The 17,090-nt window shown below is 41.5% G+C and overlaps 1 protein-coding gene across 3 annotated transcripts in view; it reads left to right on the top strand.

Moving 5' to 3' along the window:
- The first annotated feature begins 1,522 nt into the window (after nucleotides 1–1,522).
- phf19 (PHD finger protein 19) overlaps nucleotides 1,523–17,090 on the top strand; it is a 46,981-nt gene continuing 31,413 nt past the window's right edge. The window contains exons 1-3 of one of the 3 annotated variants that reach the window (XM_060841093.1): nucleotides 1,523–1,736; nucleotides 13,891–14,094; nucleotides 15,099–15,180. In XM_060841093.1, coding sequence (XP_060697076.1) covers nucleotides 13,906–14,094; nucleotides 15,099–15,180 — 271 coding nt within the window. In that variant the 5' untranslated portion in view covers nucleotides 1,523–1,736; nucleotides 13,891–13,905. Of the gene's footprint in view, nucleotides 1,737–1,899; nucleotides 1,957–2,344; nucleotides 2,400–13,890; nucleotides 14,095–15,098; nucleotides 15,181–17,090 lie in introns of those variants that run through there. The other 2 variants (XM_060841095.1, XM_060841094.1) reach the window with 2 other exon arrangements.

The raw sequence follows: 17,090 nt of genomic DNA, 5'->3' as shown, positions 1-17,090 counted from the left end.
CTTTCCTTCCAAAATCTTGAAAGTTCAAGGATGTGGTCAGTTATCCTTTGAAATTTCCAACAGAAACTGAGTCTTTCTCCATTTCATGAAATATGTTCCAATTATAACATTCTGTTTTAATATAACTCTGATTTCCATTCTACTTCTTTTGCCACTTTTTTAAAATCTATGATCTGAGGGTGCTGATCTATTTACCAACAGAAGCAGGTTCTCCCTGTTTGCTCCATCCTCATAGAGTTGTACAGCATGAAAACAGACATCCCAATGTAAACTCGTCCCATTTGCCAGCATTTAGTCCATATCCCTCCAAAACCTTCCTATTCAAGTATGCATCCAGATGCTTTTCAAATGTTGTAATTATACCCACCTTCACCATTCCTTCTGGCAGCTCCGTCCATACGTGCATCACCCTCTGCATGAAAAGGTTGCTCTTCAGGTCCCTTTCAATTTTTTTCCCATCTCACTTTAAACCTATGGTATGGTATTTCTCTCTTAGGTCTTTCCCTAACCTTCTGTGGACTAAGGGGGATAGTCACAGGTTTTGCAATCTTTATATTGAACTGAAAAATTTGGTGCTGAGTATATCTTCTCCATGCCCTCTCCCAGATTTCACAATCAAATTATGTGTAACATTTCATACAATCTCCAGCTGAGGCCGAACTATTCTGCATTCTTTTCTATTACCCAGATGTTCTTATGTAAGGTATGACTTGTCTAGTTAGCACACAAAACAATACACTGTATCATGTACATGTGACAATAAAAAGTCAAATCAAATCAGTTGTTTGAAAGGGTTCCTTGATTTTGTATGCAGTACCCCTGTTTAGAAAATAAATTTCCTGTGTGTCTTAACCGTCTTATCAAATATGGTCAAAAACTTATAAAAACATACGTTGTCATTCTACCGTACTGACACCTAGTCTTGAAGTAGTACCATTCAGATAATACAAAGTTCACTCCAAACTGCATCAACCACGTTGCTTCATGAAGTCGCATCTTCCTGGGCGCTGAAGTAAAATGAATCCTGATTTTTGTTTCTTCCTCTGGAATACCCACTGCACCCAATGTGAGTTTGGGCCGGGAACCGTTGTCACTAGTGATGCGTCGCGTCAATTGTGAAGGTGTTGGAGATGATACCACCTCTCAGGCGTTTCCCAGATTTGGCCAAAATGGAAACACATAACCTAAGAACAAAATTGAAAACCTCGCCCCCCCCCCCTAAACCTTATACACCAGACCCTCATGAATTGCTATTGATTTGTAATTGCACATTTATGAACTAGAAGTTGGTTCCTTTTGTCAGACAATAATTTCATGTGAAATGTCATGTCTACACAATTGGGATTTGTGGGCGAGGTCTCTGTGAAGTTGCTTTTTTGTGGGTTTGGACTTGCACTGGGCGGTGCTGAGGATGCGTGCAGCCCTTAGCCCCGCACATACTCATCGCTTCAACTTCCTTATGATGATGATGATGATGGTGATGTGTTAATTACATAAGCACACGCAAATAAATCGCGGGAAAGAGAAAAAAATGGCGTCCGCTGGGGCAGGGAGCTGTGAGTGTGACTGCACATTGTGTCTGTGTCCCCCCTAGTAGCACAGGCGACTCCGCTTGACTGATTGCTTTGAGAAAGGACTTTTGTCGATCAAGGGGGAAGCGGCACTTTCATCAGACAGACCACAGTGAAGTGGAAACGTGTGTGTGTGTGAGAGAGACAGACAGACAGGCAGAGAGGGTAAGGCTGGAGCTGGAGCAGGTTTGTCTTACACTAGGAGAGAGAGAAGGCGGGGAAGGAGTTTGAAAAATTCAGAAATGTTTTGATGTTTAATATGAAGTTAACTATGATTCTGATCAAAGTGTTCGGAGATTCGGAATGCAGCCTGAAGTATTCTTTTTAGCAATTAACTGACTTGCTGAAACTCTCAAAACTCCAGCTGGATTTTCCCCTTCTAAATGTAAAGTATCGCCCGATGATTATTTAAAATATGCATTGCAAAGTATGTAAAACATTAATTAATTTCGCTAGATGACGCAGACAGTGCTCGCATGCGAATTAAAATTGATCATGTATAAATCTACTGAAGTATTTATCGTTTCAGAAGCCTTCTGTTGCCGGCATCTGGAATTTATTTGCTTTTCAATCAATTAAACAGTATAATATGTTATACTAAATGTATGTTGATGAATGCACAATTGTATATTTTTCAAATTTGCACAAAACTATTGCCTGAAAAGCGGCCATGTTTGACATATAGGTCTTTTAGCTCTGGAATGTCCTCTGCTCAAGTTGCACTTTATTTGTGATTTTATCTTCTGAATTTTCTCTTGCTTAAGGTGTCTGACCAGTTTGGACTGAATTAGGGCGGGATCTGACTCAGTGTTCTCAGACAGTGTCAAGGTTGGTTTTGGGTGGAAGGTGCATTTTTTTCATGTATGAACTCAACCCTTTCTTCGCTGCTAGTGAGATAAAATTTGCAAAAAGAAAGTAACGGCGCTCCTGTCAATGTCAGAGACGCGGAGAGGCTGCCAGTGACCACCCCGAGTCTGACTGACATTGAGATGGACCACTCACAATTTCTTGGTAGGCCACTGTAAACTTTGGACCAATCAGAGCCATTGGGGGCGGAGCTAGAGGGTGGGTTTTGCTGGACGTCATTGGCTGCTGGGATCCAAAAGGGCGGGTCTTTATTGGCGCGCTTTGACATTCTCAGGAAGTGCTTGGTGTCGAGACAATCATTAATGCAGCAGCAGATGACAGGCTCACTCACCTCATTTGACATCAGCGTCATTACTGCCGAACCTGCCCCCAGTAGGTGAGGTCAGGCTTTCAGCAAGTGAAGTAGTCGGCAGCTGTAACAGAAATTGGTGGAGAAATTCAACTGAAGTTCTGAAGAAGGGCCGCTGGATCGAAACGTTGACTCTGCTTTCTCTCCATAGATGCTGCCAGAGCTGTTGAGTTTCTCCAGCAATCTCCGTTTTTGTTTCAGACCCTCAGCATCTGCAGTTCTTCGTTTTATTTTTGTGCTGTACTCCAAACATCGGCAATGAATCGGCATTCTGTCTTAGAATGAAATTGTTACTTAAAATTTATTTGGTGAAATTAAGAGTCTTTTTTTCACGAATAAATGAATTCTAATATGTCTAAAACATAATCATGGCACAGGGGATAGCACTGCAGCCTCACAGTACCAGGGACCCAGATTCGATTCCTGCCTTGGGTGACTGTCTGTACCATTTTGCCATGTTTGCTTGGGTTTCTGCTGGGTGCTTCAGTTTTCTCCCACAATCCAAAGATGTGCAGGTTAGCATGTCATTGTTAAATTGCTGTGTAATGTCCAGTGATGTGCAGACGAGGCAGATTAACTATGGTTAATACAGAGTTAGCTTGGGAGTGTGAGTGGGATGCGCTTTGGAGAGTGGATGCAGACTCCACGGGCAAAATGGCCTCTATTTGCACTGTAGGGACTCCATGATTCTAAAGAAAGTAGGAGCAGGAGTAGGCCATTCAGACCTTCAAGCCTCCTCTACTGTTCAATATGATCATAACAGATCATCCAACTCCATGTCCCACTTTTTCTCCATATCCTTGCACCTCTTTCACGCTAAGAAATAATGAAATTATTTAAGGAGTTTATAGAATTGTAGAATGTATTTAGTATGGAAGGAGATCATTCATCCTGTCAAATTAATACTGGGTCTCTGCAAGAATAATTTAGTTAGTTCCACTGCCTCTGTCCTTTCTCCATGGTCTTGTTACTGCTTTTCTCTTCAGGCACTTATCTGATTCCCTTTGAAAGCCACAATTAAATGTATTTATCAGATGGTACAATTCTGATTCTGAACACTTGGTATGTTTTAAAAAAAATAAATTATTTTGCCTTTGGGTCTTTTACCGATCATCTCAAATCTCTGTTCTCTGACTTTCAACATTTCTGCAAATGGGAACAGCTTTTCTTGAGCCATTCTGTGTGAACCACTCATAATTTTAAACATCCCTTTTATATCTCCTCTCAACCCTTTTTAAGGAGACCAACCCCAGCCTCTCCTATCTACATAAGTGAATTTGCTTATCCACAAATCAAATGTCCTAAGTAGTTTCTGCACCCTCTTTAAAACCTTTATATCCTTCCTCCTGATGACTATATCAACATAGCTCTTTGATAAAGAGTTATGTTACTGAGCAAAAGTTGGTGTTTTCACAAACCTTGTTTGGATCCAGAGTAACTGGGTTGAAGAATTGCCCAGGAGTTCTTTCAACGTAATTGGTGCTGTTGTGACCAATATTTTGAAAGAATGTATAAATAGAATTAAATACATTTGTTCAGAATGAACCTTAAATTGTCGACATTGTGATGTGCTTTGCAATAACAAATGTATTTCGTAAAATTGAACAATTGATGAACATAGGTTGTCGATGTAAGGGAGTTCAGAAGATCCCAAGTCCAGCATAAATGGGTCACAGATTGTCAGGTTCCACTGTAAGTAAAAAGTGAGGTCTGCAGATGCTGGAGATCAGAGCTGAAAACGTGTTGCTGGTTAAAGCGCAGCAGGTCAGGCAGCATCCATGGAACAGGAAATTCGACGTTTCGGGCATAGGCCCTTCATTAGGAATGAGGAAAGTGTGTCCAGCAGGCTAAGATAAAAGGTAGGGAGGAGGGACTTGGGGGAGAGGCGATGGAGATGTGATAGGTGGAAGGAGGTCAAGGTGAGGGTAATAGGCCGGAGTGGGGTGGGGGCGGAGAGGTCAGGAAGAAAATTGCAGGTTAGGAGGGCAGTGCTGAGTTTGAGGGAATCGACTGAGACAAGGTGGGGGGAGGGGAAATGAGGAAACTGGAGAAATCTGAGTTCATCCCTTGTGGTTGGAGGGTTCCCAGGCGGAAGATGAGGCGCTCTTCCTCCAACCGTCGTGTTGTTATGTTCTGGCGATGGAGGAGTCCAAGGACCTGCATGTCCTTGGTGGAGTGGGAGGGGGAGTTAAAGTGTTGAGCCACGGGGTGATTGGGTTGGTTGGTCCGGGCGTCCCAGAGGTGTTCCCTGAAGCGTTCTGCAAGTAGCCGGCCCGTCTCCCCAATATAGAGGAGGCCACATCGGGTGCAGCGGATGCAATAGATGATGTGTGTGGAGGTGCAGGTGAATTTGTGGCGGATATGGAAGGATCCCTTGGGACCTTGGAGAGAGGTAAAGGAGGAGGTGTGGGCGCAAGTTTTGCATTTCCTGCGGTTGCAGGGGAAGGTGCTGGGAGTGGAGGTTGGGTTGGTGGGGGGTGTGGACCTGACGAGGGAGTCACGAAGGGAGTGGTCTTTGCGGAATGCTGATAGGGGAGGGGAGGGAAATATATCCCTGGTGGTGGAGTCCGTTTGGAGGTGGCAGAAATGACAGCGGATGATACGCTGTATACGGAGGTTGGTGGGGTGGTAGGTGAGAACCAGTGGGGTCCTGTCCTGGTGGAGCGGGAAGTGGAGGAGATGCGGTGGAGGGCATTGTCGATCGCGTCTGGGAGGAATCTGCGGTCTTTGAAGAAGGAGGCCATCTGGGCTGTACGGTATTGGAACTGGTCCTCCTGGGAGCAGATGTGGCGGAGACGAAGGAATTGAGAATATGGGATGGCATTTTTACATGGGGCAGGGTGGGAGGAGGTGTAGTCCAGAAAGCTGTGGGATTCAGTCGGTTTATAGTAGACGTCTGTGTTGATTCGGTTGCCCGAGATAGAAATGGAAAGGTCTAGGAAGGGGAGGGAGGAGTCTGAGACAGTCCAGGTGAATTTGAGGTCGGGATGGAAGGTGTTGGTACAGCGCCGATACAATCATCGATGTAGCAGAGGAAAAGGTGGGGGGTGGTGCCAGTGTAGTTGCGGAAGATGGACTGTTCCACATATCCTACGAAGAGACAGGCATAGCTGGGGCCCATGTGGGTGCCCATGGCAACTCCTTTAGTTTGGAGGAAGTAGGAGGATTGGAAAGAGAAGTTGTTCAGGGTGAGGACCAGTTCAGTCAGTCGAAGGAGGGTGTCAGTGGAAGGGTACTGGTTGGTACGGCGGGAAAGAAAGAAGCGGAGGGCTTTGAGTCCTTCGTGATGGGGGATGGAGGTGTATAGGGACTGGATGTCCATCGTGAATGTTCCACTGTAACTATTATTTCTCAAACCATTGTGCAATTTCAATATTTCAAAATCAGGTTATGTTGATATTATTCTGACAATCTAGATCCCAAAAGAGAGAATCACATTTCTGACACCTATGTCTGACATCCTTGTTCTGCCTCTCCTTACTATGTTGGAGGATGTAGTAAGAAAATGTGCACCTCTGCTGTATCTATAATAGCATTTATTTTGAGAAAGACATTTGTAGCCCAAAGGCTGAATGGTAGCAACTTGCATCAAAAACATCCAAAGCTCCTATAATAAACTTGAAAATGTGCAACATTGTAATAATGACAAAAATAACCATTCAACAAGTAACAAAAGTGGATATTAAAAGAAGATAATGTTGTACTAAAATTGCAAATCAATTCACCATTTCTGTGAATTTCAATTGAGGCTACAGAATTCACAATGTGTGTTGATTGATATCCCAGAGACAATGAACAGAATAAACTAACTTGTTTTTCGGATTTAATTGAGCAGACAAATTGACTGCAATTTGGATGTGTTTTAAATCTTGGTGTATTTCAATATGAAAATAATTGACATTAATTTAATTTTTTCCTCCAAAATATAAATACGTCTGTGCAGATTTTTCACAATTTTATTTTAATCTTCCTTGTTACATAGTTTTATTATTCAAACTCTCATGTAGATTCATTTAAACGGATGCTATGATGTGGAGGAGCAGGTGTTAGACTTTGGTGGACCAGGTTAAAAATCACACAACACCAGGTTCTAGTCCAACAGGTTTATTTGGAAGCACTGGCTTTCGGAGCGCTGCTCCTTTATCATGTGGTTGTGGAGTATAAGATCATAAGACACAGAATTTATAGCAAAAGATAACAGTGTAATGAAACTGAAATGATATATTGAACAAACCTGGCTTGCTGTTAAGTCTTTAATCTTTTATAATAGTTGCAAGTTTCAGTTCATTAATATGTAAATCACAGAACTTCTCTTAAATCACCTTGAGATAACATCTCAACTCAGACAATGCATTAAAGATGTGAGGTCAGAATCTGTCTGTATCCTAATCTTGAGTCAGACTGGTTCTATTTCCAAAGTGGAATTTACAAACTATCACATGGATTGACTGCCTGCAGATGGCGCATCTTTCAAGCAAAATAGAATGTATCTGCAAATATAATTCTGCAAAAATAAATTCAACCCATGGACTTATGTGTGTGTGTGTATGAGAGAGAGTGTGAGTGTGTGCGTGTGAGTGAGTGTATGTTTGCATATGTGAAAGCTTGCTAACGTGTGTGTGTGGGTTTGATGGAGTATAAGCCTGTGAAAGGGTGAGAGTCTGGGGTATGTGTATGTATGAGAGAGGGTTCTGCATGCGTGTGTGAGTATGTAAGAGTGTGTGTTTGTGTGTGAGAGTATATAGTGTAGTGGGGTCACCTGTAGTGTGACTTGAATGTACGGTCCCGGTTGAGGCCATTCTCATGGATACTAAACTTGGCTGTCAGCCTCTGTTTGGCCATTTTGCATTGCTGACTATCCTGAAGTCTGCATCAGGGAATAGTCACCCAAAGATCCAAGGCCAAATGTCCCTTACCGCTGAGTGCTCCCCGACTGGGAGGGAACATCTTTGTCTGTTGATTTTTGTGCATGTCCATTCATCTGTTGTCATAGCATCTGCTTGATCTTGCCAATGTGCTATGCTTCAAGGTATCCGTGCCCACAGCATATGAGATAGACAACGTAGACCAAGTCACGTGAGTACCTGCCACGTATATGGTGGGTAGTGTCCCCATGGGTAATGGTGGTATCTGTGTCGACACTCTGACACATCTTGCAGTGGTTGACATGACAGGGTTGTACCGTGTTGTGGTCAATGTTGTCCTGAAGGCTGCGAATGATCGTCTGTTTAAGGTTTGGTGGTTGCATTTAAAAGGAAGGGAACTATAACAGAGACAATAAAGATTTCTAAAGTATCTTATAATTGCATTGTTTCGTAACTTGTTTTAGGGAGTGGTGACCCTTATTATGGAGGTAAATCTGGTTTTATTTGAAGGAAGGATAGTGGTCAGTTTATTAGGGGAAGTTCCTGCTTGTTTTCAAACTATGGTGCACTCCAGCTAAAATAGGCTTCCCAAAGTGGTGGCTGGAACACAGAGAGGGTTTATGAACTGATATTCGGTGTCCAAGGCTCTGAGGCAGCAATGGAGCTCTGACCAAGTTACAACAGCTATTTTCCCAATCTAACAGGCCTCTGCTTCCACAGTTCTCACTGAGGAGATGCATTAATATCAAAGTTTCAAAATGGTGACAGTGGGAAAACGTTTGGGATGCACTGAGGTAACACATTAGTTGTCTCTTTTGAAGGACATCTATCAACATTACATGCCCCGAAGTTGAATTAGTGTATTAACTTATATTAGGCACTTAAATTACAATAATTACCTTATTGTAACATTTTGACACCAAAACATGGATACTACCAGCTGACTTTAGCTGATATAATATGTACAGTATTGACATAAAATTCTTTTCAAATTTGCTATTTTATATACAGAAATGTCAAAAAGTTGCCAGTTAATGTACAACTTGTACAATACACGTAAATGCATTTTAATAACAAAAGGAGAATTTAGACAAGGATCAGATAAATGTGATGTATGAATCTCAGTACTAAAATTGTTATAGATACTTTCTGGTGATTCTTTCTGAAGATACTACCAGAGGAACTCTTCAGAACATTTGTGGAATAGAAAGTAAAGTCAAAAAAAAAGAAAGAGATGCAAAGCAAGCAATCCAAGTTTGGGGAGATCCAGATGCCAAATCCAGATGTATTACAACCACAGACACTGAAAGGTAGTGAGGAGAAACCAGAGGCACTGGTGTTTAGATATAAAAGCAGAGATGCCAAAGCATTGACAACTAGCATATGCAATTCTTAATTGCAGAAAAAAGAATTATAACAAGACCTTGTGTTTAATAATTGCCTAAGTACAGCTCTCGCAAGAAATGTAGACTCATAGAGATGTACAGCATGGAAACAGACCCTTCAGTACAACTCGTCCATGCCGATCAGATATCCCAACCCAACCTAGTCCCACCTGCCAGCACCTGGCTCATATCCCTCCAAACCCTTCATATTCATTTACCCAACTAAATGCCTTTTAAATGTTGCAATTGTACCAGCCTCCACCACTTCCTCTGATAGCTCATTCCATACACGTACCACTCTACGTAAAAAAAGTTGCCCCTTAGGTCTCTTTTATATCTTTCCCCTCTCACCCTAAACCTATTCTCTCTAGTTCCGGACTCTGCGAGCCCAGGGAAGAGACTTTGTCTGTTTATCCTATCCATGCCCCTCATAATTTTATAAATCTCTATAAGGTCACCGCTCGGCTTCCAACACTCCAGGGAAACCAGACCCAGCCTGTTCAGCCTGTCCCTATAGCTCAAATCCTCCAACCCTGGCAACATCCTTGTAAATCTTTTCTGAACCCTTTCAAGTCTCACAACATTCTTCCAATAGGAAGGAGACCAGAATTGCATGCAATATTCCAACAGTGGCTTAACCAATGTCCTGTACAGCTGCAACATGATCTCCCAGCTCCTGTACTCAATACTCTGACCAATAAAGGAAAGCATACCAAACGCCGCCTTCACTATCCTCTCTACCTGTGACTCTACTTTCAAGGAGCTATGAACCTGCATTCCAAAGTCTCATTGCTCAGCAACACTCCTTAGTGTATAAGTCCTGCTAAGATTTGCTTTCCCAAAATGCAGCACCTCACATTTATCTGAATTAAACTTCATCTGCCACTTCTCAGCCCATTGGCCCATCTGATCAAGATCCTGTTGTAATCTGAGGTAACCTTCTTTGCTGTCCACTACACTTCCAATTTTGGTGTCATCTGCAAACTTAAGAACTACACCTCCTATGTTCAAATCCAAATCATTCATGTAAATTACGAAAAGTAGAGGGCCCAGCACTGATCCTTGTGGCACTCCACTGATCAGAGACCTCCAGTCTGAAAAACAGCCCTCCACCACCACCCTCTGTCTACTACCTTTGAGTCAGTTCTGTATTCAAATGACTAGTTCTCCCTGTATTCCGTGAGATCTAACTTTGCTAATCAGTCTCCCATGGGGAACCTTGTTGAACACCTTACTGAAGTCCATACAGATAACATCTACTGCTCTGTCCTCATCAATTGTCTTTGTTATTTCTTCAAAAAACTCAATCAAGTTTGTGAGACATGATTTCCTACACACAAAGCCATGTTGGCTATCCCTAATCAGTCCTTGCCTTTCCAAATACATGTACATTCTGTCCCTCAGACTTCCCTCCAACAACTTGCCCATCACTGACATCAGACTCACTGATCTATAGTTCCCTGGCTTATCCTTACCACCCATCTTAAGCAGTGGTACCACGTTAGCCAACCTCCAGTCTTCCAACACCTCGATGATACAAATATCTCAGCAAGGTGCCCAGCAATCACTTCCCTAGCTTCCCACAGAGTTCTAGGATACACCTTAACAGGTCCTGGGGATTTATCCACATTTATGCTTTTCAAGACATCCAGCACTTTCTCCACTGTAGTATGGACATTTTTCAAGATGTCACCATTATTTCCCTCCATTCTATATCTTCCATGTCCTTTTTCCACAGTAAACACTGATGCAAAATACTTGTACGGTATCTCCTCCATCTCCACACATAGGCTGCACTGCTGATCCTTGTGGGGCCGTATTCTGCTCCTAGTTACCTTTTTGTCCTTAATGTATTTGTAAAATACTTTGGATTCTCCTTTAACTCTATTTGCCTAAGCTATCTCATGACCCCTTTTTGCCCTCCTGATTTCCCTCTTAAATATTCTCCTACTGCCTTTATACTCTTCTAAGGATTCATTTGATCTATCTTGTCTATACCTGACATATGCTTCCTTCTTTTTCTTAACTAAACCCTCAATTTCTTTAGTCTTCCAGCATTCCCTACACATACCTGCCTTTCTTTCACCCCAACAAGAATATACTATCTCTAGACTCTGATTATTTCTGAAGACTTCCCATTTGCCAGCTGTCCCTTTACCTGCGAACATCTGCCCTCAATCAGCTTTTGAAAGTTCTTGCCTAATATCGTCAAAATTGGCTTTTCTGCAATTTAGAACTTCAACTTTTAGATCTGGTCTATTCTTTTCTATCACTATTTTAAAACTAATTGAATCATGGTCGCTGGCTCCGAAGTGCCCTCACTGACATCTCAGTCACCTGCCCTGCCTTATTTCTCAAGAGTAGGTCATGTTTTGTACCTTCTCTAGTGGGTGCATCCACATACTGAATCAGAAGATTTTCTTGTATACACTTAACAAATTCCTCTCCATCTAAACCCTTAACACTACGACTGTCCCAGTCAATGTTTGGAAACGTTATAATCCCCTTCCATAACCATCCCATTATTCTTACAGATAACTGAGATCTCCTTACAAATTTGTTTCTCAATTTCTCTCTGATTATTAAGGGGTTTATAATACAATCCCAATAAGGTGATCATCCCTTTCTTATTTCTTAGTTCAACCCAAATAACTTCCATGCATGTATTTCCGGGAATATCCTCCTTCAGTACAGCTGTAATGCTATCCCTTCTGAAAAATGCCGTTCCCCCTCCTCTCTTGCTTCCCTTTCTATCCTTCCTGTAGCATTTGTATCCTGGAACATTAAGTTGCCAGTCCTGTCCATCCCTGAGTCACATTTCATGAATTGCTATGATATCCCAGTCCCATGTTCCTAACCATGACCTGAGTTCATCTACTGTCCATGTTAGGCCTCTTGTATTGAAATAAATGCAGTTTAATTTATCAGTCCTACTATGTTCTGTGCTTTGTCCTTTGTCCCTGCCTGCCCTGACTATTTGACTTGTTTCTGTTCTCAACTGTACCCGTCTCAGATTGATCTCTTTCCCCATTATCTTTCTGCCCTCCCGCACCACCTCCACCTTGCTAGTTTAATTCCTCCTGAGCAGCTCTAGCAAATCTCCCTGCCAATATATTAGTCCCCTTCCACTTCAGGTGCAATCCATCCTTTTTGTACAGGTCACTTCTACGCCGAAGAGATTCCAATGATCTAAAAATGTGAATACTTCTCCCATACACCAGCTCCTCAGCCATGCATTCATCTGCTCTATCCTCCTATTCCTGCCCTCACTAGCTCACAGCACCAGGAGTAATCCAGATATTGCTGCTCTCAAGGACCTCCTTTTTAAATTCCTGCCCAACTCTCTATATTCTCCCTTCAGAATCTCATCCTTTTCCCTTCCTATGTCATTGGTTCCAATGTGAACAATGACCTCCTGCTGGCCCCTCTCCCCTGTGAGAACATTCTGCAACCTCCCTGAGATATCCTTGATCCTCACACTATTCTGATTTTTCGCTGCTGGCCACAGAAACGTCTGTCTGTGCCTCGGACTAGAGAGTCCCCTAACACAATCGATCTCTTGGAACCTGAAGTACCCCTCATTGCATTAGAGCCAGTCTCAATACCAGAAACTTGGCTGTTTGTGCCACATTCCCCTGAAAGTCCATCACCCCCTACATTTTCCAAAACAGCATATTTGTTTGAAATGTGGATAGCCACAGAAGACTCCTGTACTATCCGCCTACCTCTCCTACCTTTGTTGGAGTTAGCTCACCTACCTGACTGTATCTGCAGCTTTTTCCACTTCCTATACTGCCATTCATCACACCTCCAGCTCTTGTAAATTCCTAATTGCCTCTCCAACTGATCCATTTGATCTGATAGGATTCGCAACTGACATTTATTGCAGATATACTCCTCAGTAACTAGTAAACTCTCCCTAAACTCCCACATCCTTTAAGAAAAGCATCTCACTCTCCAAAAGGCCATTTTTGCTTCTTTCAATCTACAGACCCAGAAAATAGCACTGTCTTATTTCTCCACTGCTCCAGGCTAACTTAATACTTATGGCTTATATTTTTAAGTTTAATCAAGAGACATATCTCAATAAAACATAGAATCAAGAAAGAACTTGCTCTACTCATGACTGCAGACTCCACACTTCAAAGTATTCACTTATCTGTTTCTGTGCTGTTAACTGTCCCTAACAGATTCCTCCAAGATCAGTTGTGAATTTCACTGTTTGTTAATTTCCCCAGATGCACTCCGATGTCCAGTGGTATAGATAAAATTTGTCCAAGCCATGCATCCTACTACAACTGTTGACCAAATGCCTTTTCAGCGATAAGTTAGATGGAGTATCTGTAAGGAGGAGAATAAGGTTAAGGGAGGAAATTCCAGAGCTTAGGAATTTAATTAATGAAGGTATGGCCACTGATGGGGAAGAGATTAAAGTGAGAGCTGTCAAGAGGCTGGAATTTGAACAGCATAAGTTGAGGTTCTTTTGTAAGAGGACAAATAGGGCAGCTAGTTATTCACTGAAAGGTAATACATCTCCAGTTATCCTCCATTCCAATTAGTTTAAGTGAAGCATTAACCTGTTGAGCTGATTCTATTTTCTGTACTGTTGTTTCTGCAGAATATTAATAAACTTTGCTATGATTTACATTTGTAATAACTTTGAACCAAAAGTCTGGAGGTGGTGAGGATCTTCAGAAATAATGGATAGTGGTTCAGAACTTAGTAAATGTTTGCTGCAGCAACTGCTTCTTCTGGAACAACATAATCACTTCATTTGAGTGTAATAGAGATTGTTAATTGACTGATCTTCATTAACATTACTGAAATGTGAATTATCTTATTTTGAATTACAGCATTAGCAGGAACTGATGGAGAAAAGTACATTGGAACCACAACGGAGAGATGTTGGTGCTATCTCCAAATGCATCCAGAAGAATTCTAATAAATCCCTGCAAAATGGAGCAGTGTATATGGAACAGGATTGTGCATTTTCTGAAGGGCAGTATGTCTTATCCAGATGGACAGATGGTTTGGTCTACCTGGGAAAAATCAAGAAGGCATGAATATTCCTGAAATTCCTAATTTAATTTGAAAATGCCTCTCTATATAAATTTCTATCTATAAGAATGTGTTGCAGTTTTCCTATTTGCCACTCTCTCAAGTTGAGGATATGAGAACCCAAATTGTGTGAATCTCTACTTTTCTTAATTAAGCTTTCAACAGGTTATATTTCGCCAATGTGGAAAGGACTGTCACTATTTCCGTCAACTAGATATTCTCTCTCGCACTCTTTCTTGCTCTTTGTCCTCCCCAAGCCCCCACCAATCCAGCAACGGCCCCATGCCCAGAAAATACATGTGACTTGCAGTGGAACTTCAGATTCAGAATACACTACTTTGATACACTTCATTGGGCCATTTTTATATTTGTATGATTCATACAGTGCAGAAACCTTCAGATCAACTCATCCGTGCTGATCACATTTACTAAACAGAACCGTTTGGCCCATATCCCTCTTAACCTTTCTTACCCATTACCAAATGTCATTTAAATGTTGTAATTGTACCTACCTCTATCACTTTCTCTGGCAGCTCGTTCCATATACACACCACCTTCTGTTTGAAGAAGTTGTTCCTCAGGTCCTTTTTTAAATCTTTCTCCTCACACCCTAAACCTATGCTCTCTAGTTTTATCACCCCTACCCTACCCATTGTTGAGAAGAAAATCAGTTCAGATCTGCAGAGTTCATCCTTGCAGTAAATTCACTCCCACATTTTACTCTCGAGCCTTATTTTGATTTGCACTGTTTAAAAACAAAACAGGGCCTTGTTTGAGAGATTATTCTAAACATTTAGGGTTTTTTGAGTAAAGATTGTTTTATTTTTCCTGGTCTTTGCACTGATGCACTGTGGGTACAGCAGAGCCTCAAAGAAATAAAATGAAAAAATAACATTATGTTCATAATGATTAAAGCAAGATCATCTGTTATTATTAATGAAATATTAATCATCCATTTGGAGCTGAATTAGTAAATTGAGTTTTTTTTAAAAATACTTTTCAGGTGAACAAACATAAACACAGTTGCCTTTTAGTCTTTGAAGATAATTCTGAATTTTGGATTTTGTGGAAAGATATCCAACATGGTGAGTACAACTCAAAATTGAATTTAGAGTCACCATCTTCTCAGTATCAAATCACTCCAGTGTTTTAAAAAAAGATTAATATTCTGACTTTTCACAATAATTGACTCTCCCCATGATATTAGTATTATTTCTACCACTTTTATTATGAGGAAAGTAAGGATGAACTGGATCATATTTTGTCTGATTATTTCACAGTTTCTCCACCTTTAGGTAAGGTATCACAGGTGCCTGAGACCTTTCTTCAAGTGTGAACCCAGAATGTAGTCATAGAGGTGTACAGCATGGAAACAGATCCTTCGGTGCAACCCTGTCCATGCTGACTAGATATCGAAGATTAATCTGGTCCCATTGCCAGCATTTAGCCCACATCCCTCTTAAACCCTTCCTATTCATATATCCATCCAGATGCCTTAAATGTTGTAATTGTACCCGCCTTCATCACTTCCTCTGGTAGCTCATTCCATATATGCACCACCCTCAGTCTGAAAAGGTTGCCCCTTAGGTCCCTTTTAAATATTCCCCTCTCACCTTAAACTTATGCCCTCTGGTTTTGGACTCCCTACTCTGAGGAAAAGACCTTGTCTATTTACCTTATCCATGCCCCCCCCCCCACCGTGATTTTACAAATCTGCATAAGGCCACCCCTCAGCCTAAACGCTACAGGGAAAATAGCTCCAGCCTATTCAGCTTCTCCCTATAGCTCAAACCCTCCAACCCTGGCAACATTCTTGTAAGTCTTTTCTGAACCCTTTCATACTTCATGACATTCTTCCTACAGCAGGGAGACCAGAGTCGAAAGCAGTATTCCAAAAGCGACCTAACCAATGCCGATAGTGGCAAGGTTGTTGCTTTGTGCTTCTTATGTTACTCACCCTCCCATTTATTGTTCATTGATTACAGTCCGAAATGGGGACCACTTGCCATTCTTCCACTTCCTTCATTTATTTTCTTTCTTGAGTTCTCTATCTGTTGGAGGTTCTTGATGATTTTTTTTAAATAGCGGGTAAATATTTTCTAATCAACCTGTTCCGTGGTGTCTTCAGTAAATTGGCAGAAGAAGCTTTGTTTGCAGGCTTCAATGTTACTAATTGCAGCTTAGATAAAACTGAAGGGCATTTTGAACTAAATATACCTATTATTCCATTTGATGAGAGAAATACACATATCTGGTATAGGTAGACTTAACCTGTGTCTTGTTGCTCAGATGTGGACAGTAGAAAGCGCCGTTGCGCTGTCCCACCCCCAGCTGTGATGTTCATCATATCCATGTGGTGGATATCTGGTGTACTCACCCTCACACGCACATGGAGACAGGCTTTAACATGTATTTCTCTCATCAAATGGAATAATAGGTATATTTAGTTCAAAATGCCCTTCAGTTTTATCTAAGCTGCAATTAGTAACATTGAAGCCTGCAAACAAAGCTTCTTCTGCCAATTTCCTGAAGACAGTGATTTTTGCTAGAATACAGTTCACTACAACTTCCTCCAAGTGACTGAGAAGATGAGTGTCAATGAGCTACCTGAATAAGGGGAAAAAAATCACAGCTGTGCTGATCCAGATGCTCCCCTGAAGTTGACACAATTGCTGTCAGTGGGGCAGATGCTGACAACCAGGTTGGTGTTAATGAATCAGCAGCTCATTTTGCTTTCTGTTCTTTCTCTTCTCCCTGTTGACTTTAATTGAGATAAACCTCATGAAAGATGTACAGCATTCACCAAATTTACCAATTGTACAATCACACGAAGTCCAGCTGTACTTCAACGTATTGCAATCAGGGCAGATACCTAGTTAAATTTTTACCCAACCTTATTCTGCAAACTTAAATCATTTGGAAGCTGCAGCTCTTGAAATATATCAATATTATTTCATTCTTGTTTGTCGTCTTGTTTCTTCTCATGCTTGATTCT

The sequence above is a fragment of the Hemiscyllium ocellatum genome, chromosome 21 (assembly GCF_020745735.1).
Source record: "Hemiscyllium ocellatum isolate sHemOce1 chromosome 21, sHemOce1.pat.X.cur, whole genome shotgun sequence".
Classification (NCBI taxonomy): domain Eukaryota; kingdom Metazoa; phylum Chordata; class Chondrichthyes; order Orectolobiformes; family Hemiscylliidae; genus Hemiscyllium; species Hemiscyllium ocellatum.
The sequence above is the reverse complement of the archived record's forward strand: the minus strand, read 5'-3'. Positions and strand labels throughout refer to the sequence as shown.